General features: G+C 33.5%; 1 protein-coding gene across 1 annotated transcript; it reads left to right on the top strand.

Annotated features, from left to right (window-relative positions):
* Positions 1-3360: 3360 nt before the first annotated feature.
* On the top strand, positions 3361-4750 carry LOC102598982 (dof zinc finger protein DOF3.4). Its single transcript, XM_006338178.2, has one exon. The coding sequence runs from the start codon at positions 3737-3739 to the stop codon at positions 4457-4459; it is 723 nt and encodes a 240-aa protein (XP_006338240.1). The 5' UTR covers positions 3361-3736; the 3' UTR covers positions 4460-4750.
* The last annotated feature ends 1782 nt before the right edge of the window (positions 4751-6532 follow it).

The following is a 6532-nucleotide window of genomic DNA, read 5'->3' as shown; positions in this document are numbered from 1 at the left end:
TTATACCTTCATTTATCATTTAACCATCGCAAATTAGTAGAATCAGAGCTCATGTAAACACCACTGATGTGAGTATTAACCTTTTTGAACAAAAAAAAAAGAAGAAAAGGAAAGAGTATATATATTATCTTAAAAAAATCAATTGGAGAAATAATACGTATTTATGAATATAATATGACTTAATCCATAATGAAGATTTAGGCTAACACATACTCTCTTTCTCTTTGTCCCTAATTACTTGTCCACTTTTCCTTTTATAGTTGTCCCTAATTACTTGTCCATTTTGACAAATCAAGAAAGGACAAATTTTTTTTACGTATTATACCCTCAATTAAATGACTAATTACATTGAAAAATGTAAAACTTTTCATCCACTTCATAATTAATAGGGGTAAAATGGTAAACTCACAATGTCATTAATTATTTTCTTAATAGGTGTGTCAATTCAAAAATGGACAGATAATTAGAGATAGAGGAATTACTTAATAGTTAATAATTCGATTTTCAAAATTGAAAAAAAACATCGTTTATAAAGGACACAGAGACAATAATTTCTATAGGTTGAGGTGGAGGAAGAACGATTGAAAAAACATACTAACAACTCCATTGTATGTATGGTCCCAAATAGAGAACACGTTAACTTTGAAGTATTGTGTTGTGTGTTTAGTCATGTCAACAATCAACCATTTTTACCTAAACAAACATTTTTTAGATATAAAGATGACCTTTTATTATCTAACAAGACGGAATTAAAACCCTAGTGTTGCAGAGGTTAAATAGAAGTTACCATGGAATTAAAACGTGATTTGAGGGATGGTCAATACTCAATAGTCTCAGAATCCACAGTGGAGCGAGAAATCCGGCAGAGAATATCGGGGTACGGAACACCAATAAATCAATAGTATTAGGATGTGAGAATCTGAAGAAAACGACAATTCTAAGATAAGCCCCTCTGTTTATATGACTGTTTGTTATCCGATCCGATTTCAATTTATGTGACATTAATATTTAAGAAAAAGAAACAGATCAAAAAAAATTTAAACGATGTGAAATGAATAAAAATATTATTAGTTAATAATTTTGTTCAAAAATGTTCAGTCAGGGAGTAATATTTATAAAAAAAAAGTATATAATCTTTTTATATTTAAACATAAATTTAATTTCATGTATAAGGAAGTCATTTGTTAGGAAGTCGTTTTGTTAGGAAATATAATTTAATTTTAAGCATAACTTTTTTTGTTTTGGAGATGTTTGGAAAGGTTATAAAGTACTTTTAAGCACTTATTTATAAGCCAAAAAAAATTAAAAATAAGTTACGATCTTCTCCCTACGTCCAACAATAGTTGTCCACTATAATAAAAATAGTTGTCTAACAATACTGGTCCAATTTAGAAAAATTAAGAGATAATTTATCTTTTATGTCTATTTTACCCTTACTATTTATCATCTAACTCGTTTTTCAAAACATTAAATTCAATAAAGTCAAAAAATAAAATAATAATATTACCTCTATTATTTATTGTTTTTTAAGGATTGTACTGTCAATTCAATAGTGGACAACTATTATCGGACAGAGGAAATACTTATGATTTTTGACTTTTGACTTATAAGTTACTCCCTTCATTTAAAAAATAATGATCTCCTTTCTTTTTTAGTCAGTTTTAAAAAGAATGATCTATTTCTTTTTTTGGTAACATTTTAATTTCATCTTTACACGTGACATGTTTAAGGCCACAAGATTAAGGGGCAATTTTATACATTTGACATAACTTTAATTTAGAACCACAAGATTAAAAAGTCTTCTTTATTTTCTTAAACTCCGTGTCAAGTCAAACTAGGTCATTCTTTGTGAAACGGAGGGAGCACTTTAACAAGTCCATCCAAACAAGTCCTTAGTTTTAAACTCTAATCTCTCTAGGTAAAAAGTCGTTTTTATTAGAAAATACTTTATTCAATCTAAATTTAAGACAAATTGTCCAAGTATGGGTGAAAAAAAGAAGAGAAGAAGTTGTATTGTTTGTAATGAATAAATTGAGATGAGGTAGTACTTGAGCTTAAAGGTTGGTTTGAGAGTTGAGGGGGGAGGTTGGAAACAGTCCAATAATTGAGTACCCACGCTAATCCGACATTCATAATATTGTCGGTACTAAATGAATGCATCTATCAGTCCACCTTTTCTCCTTAAAATCTTTTTCCTCTTTCTACACGCTCACAACTCAACCCTCCCTCTCATCTCTTTCAAAAATTTTGCACTTTTCTCCCATTTACATTATTGCTTCATTTAGTACTCATCTTTTCTTATTAATTTCATTCAACTTTTTTACTCATTTTTGACTAAGTTTTAACGTATCACTACTATACTATTTAAGAACATCCAAATCTTGTAACCTTGTTATACTGATGATGAGTAATAATAATAAAAGTAGACTGCAAATATAGCAACTCTTCTTTGTCTGAATTATAAGTGAAAAGAAAATAAAAATAGTAAATGCTGTCACTTGTCAGTTCTTGCACTACCAAAGTTTTTACCTACAATAATAATACAAATTGATCCCACACTAATAATAAAGTAGATAATTGACTAGGATATGATTATGTGAAAAAAAAGATAAACAATAATCATGCAACATAATAGTAATTCCGCACTTGCAACATATTTATATCATTTGTCATGTAACTATATATGTGGACGTGAGGAATAAACTATTATCAGCGCCGATCCTTCTCAATAATGGATTGGTCTGTATTAATGAATATGTTAAATAAATTAGACACGTTCATTTTATTTTTATCATTACTAAAATAAAAAATATGTTGTATACAAGTTGATGCATAACACTAAAATAATGTTGCTAGTTATACAACCTACAACAAGGAGCCTCACCGCTAGTTATAGTACTTCAAGGAAGATTAGACTTACACATAATGGAGTAGTATAATATCATAGCCGTATCTATTACCTCGTGAGTTGTAATGTCAGCGTAATTTAATTATAATTAGACAACAAAGTAAATGTACAACTCCACACATAGGCCATCATAAATCAGACCAATCATGTTATATATAATTAAATCGTGCTTAATTAACCAGTAGAATCATCCAGTAATCCGACAGTTGCTGTTGTACATGTTTTTTTTTTTGTTTTTTTCACTCGATATTCAATATCTGTATTGGAGTCTCTCTATATTCGTATTCGTGCCACATAGAGGTCATTCAAGGGAAGTGCTCCCTATCAAAAGATTTTTTTTTACGCAAGACTTGACTCGAAGACCTCTGATCATAAGAAAAACAATCGCATCGATACAATGATGGTTATTGTTGTACATTTGGTTCAACTTGTATGGTTGTGTATGTACATGTATTGGAATTGGCCAGCAAAAGTCACCATTTATGAGCCAACCCCATAACAAAAGCCGTTTTCGAGCCGTCTGAATATTATACATAGCTAGCACATATAGAACAAAAAAAAAATAGACCCTGCTAAAGCTGCTCTCTGTTCTTTAGCACAAAACCCTCAGAATTCTTCAGGACCCTGTTCCACTGAGCACAACACAGATTCTTTCTTTATTTCTCTCTCTCTTGAGCTGAGATCTCTCTACCATATAAACCCCACCACATGCTTCCATAAACCCCACAACATTTCTCTTTTAACTTCATTAAATATTACTACAAAATTCTGTCCTTGTTCTTCTCAGTTCTAAAATCAAAACAGAGCTACTACAACAACAACAAAAAAATGCCTTCTGATGTGAGTGACCGAAGAGCAACCAAACAACAGCAAGGAGGTGCACCGGCTCCGGAGCCGGAGCATCTTCCTTGCCCACGTTGTGATTCCACCAACACAAAATTCTGTTACTACAACAACTACAATTTCTCTCAGCCACGTCATTTCTGCAAATCGTGCCGCCGTTATTGGACGCACGGCGGCACTCTTCGTGACATCCCTATTGGTGGTGGAAGTCGTAAAAATGCAAAACGGTCCCGTACAATCACTACTAACTCCATTAACAGTAGCTGCTTGTCCTCCACGCTCTCTCCTCGCGACTACCATCACGCGCCTAACCCGTCACACGTTTCCCCTTTTTTGGTTCCTCTAACTGCCGATCATGGCGGTTCACTACCGTTTGACGTGAAGCCGAGTGTGAACATGTGTGGGAGTTTCACTTCGTTGTTGAGCAGTGCTCAAGGGCCTGGTGGGCTTTTAGCACTTGGTGGATTTGGGCTTGGAGTTGGGTCTGGAATTGAAGATATGGGCTTTGGTCTTGGTAGGCCCATTTGGCCATTTCCTGGAGTTTCACATAACAGTGTTGATAATAACAATAATGGTGCTGGAGCTAGTATTTTTGGAAGCACGTGGCAGCTTGCTAGTGGTGGAGAGGGAGGCTTCGTTGGAGCTGGAGGAGAAATTTTTAATTTCCCAGATCTTGCTATTTCTACGCATGGAAATGGTATGAAATGATTGCTTTTAAGGGAATTATGAATTGGATTTTGTAACTTTTAGGGGTACTTGTGTCTTCTTCTTTTTTTAGATTTTATATGATCTTTAGCTATAGGAAAGAAAATGCCAAATCCCAGAAAAAAATCAAAACTTTTTGTATATTTTTGGTTTTCCTGTGCACCGTCTTGACGTCTGGAGTGTTGGTCTAAGAATTTAGGACTGCAGTTCCTTCGATCATCAGTTGTAATTTGATGGAGAAAGACTATGAAATGGTTGTATTTTGTTTGTTGCTACAAAAATGTCCCATGTTTACCTCTCTGCCTCTTCTTGTTTTCTACTTTTTTGTTATTTGAATATGCAGGCATATTGAAGAAAATGGAATAGAAATGACTACTACTGCTAGTAATCTTGAAACCGGCATGCAGCTTCATGAAATTAGTCTGTACAACTTAAATCCACCTTCTAGAACTCGGGAATGGAAGAGAGGGTGCACTTAGCATTCTGTATTCACGCATGATCAGAAAAAGAGCTGCAACCATAAAATAGAACTATAGAAGGCGTGAGAGAAAATGACATAGATAGTCCATAACTATAGGAGGAGTAGGTCTAAAATGGTCCCTTAACTATACACTTAACGAATTTAGTTCTTTAACTATTCAAAAATTTATCAGCTTTAGTCCCTTAATTATACACTTACCGATTTTAGTCATTTAGCTATAAACTTACCAATTTTAGTCCTTTAAGTATTTAAAAACTTATCAGGTTTGATCTTTGTCCATTTTTTAACCGGGAAAAGGGTCAAAAATACCCCTCAACTTTGTTTTATTAGTTGACTTTACCCTCGCCATTAAAATGAAGTTAATTTTACCCCTCCCATTACTAATTTCACCAAATTTTACCCCTCAATTGGATGGAAAACCCAAATCAACTAAAATTACCCAATTTCAATTAAATAACCCAATTTTTTCTCTTTTTAATCCGAACCCGACCCATTTATACCAAATTAAAACCCCAAATCAAGCTCCGGCAATGGGTATTTTTGACCCTTTACAAATAGCTTAGGTTTATCTTAATTGAAATCTTCGTGAAATTAAATCTTTAACGCATTTTTTCAATTGTTTCTCTGTCCCCGACCTTTTTTCTTCAAACTACTCTTATGAAATCGTCCACATATGCCCCTGCCGTCCAATTATAGGTACACATATACCCTTCTCACTAACGGACCCCTAATTCTTACACGTGTCTTAACCCTATTGAACTACCCGTTTGATCCTTTTTTTTAACCCATAACCCAACTATCCGCCCCATAACCCAATACCCACCCAATTTCCTCTAAAAGGATCCTAATTAAAACACCAAAATTCGTCACACCAAAATTCATCCCTTTTCCCTAGTCGGAGGTCCCCGCGTATCCCTCACACCAAAACCCTAGTCGTCGCCGTGATTCCAGTTTGTATTCGTCGATTCCACTTTGTGTCGTCGATTCCACCTTGTCTCGTCGAATCTTTCGTGTGTTCTTCGATTCAACTTGTGTTCGTCAAAGGTACCCAAATATCCCATTCGATTTCATAGTTTTCTTGTTTTGCTGTTTTCGATTTGCTTTCATATATAGTAAATAAATTTGTTGTTGCTGTTTTTCCGGTAGTTTTCTTGTTGTTTCTTTATTTATTGTGTAAAATATGCATTTTATAGTGAAAATCTTTCTAGGGTTCACGTTCTAGTTATTGGATTGAAGATTTTTTTTGTTTTTTGTTTTAGAGTGTAAATGAAGTACACTCTATAGGGTTTCACTTCCAGAAAATGAAGTTCACGTTTCAGTTTTTGTGTTAAAGAAATGTTTTTTTTGTTTGTATGTGCCTTTATGTTGTGGACCTTTAGTTTATGATTTGTTGGTTTGGTAAAGTATAGTTTCAGATTCCCTTGACTTGGTCTACTTTATTCCATTACTTTGTCTACTTTATTCCACTACTTTATTTTTTGTTGGAATTTTTTGTTTGTATTCATGCCTTTATGTTGTGGACCACTTTGAGTTATTAAGAGATAATGCTTCTTTAATTGTTAATTGTGGACCACTTTGAGTTAATAAGAGATAAT

The sequence above is a fragment of the Solanum tuberosum genome, unplaced genomic scaffold (genome assembly GCF_000226075.1).
Source record: "Solanum tuberosum cultivar DM 1-3 516 R44 unplaced genomic scaffold, SolTub_3.0 scf00004, whole genome shotgun sequence".
NCBI lineage: Eukaryota > Viridiplantae > Streptophyta > Magnoliopsida > Solanales > Solanaceae > Solanum > Solanum tuberosum.
Note: the sequence above shows the minus strand (reverse complement) of the source record. Positions and strands in the feature narration are given on the sequence as shown.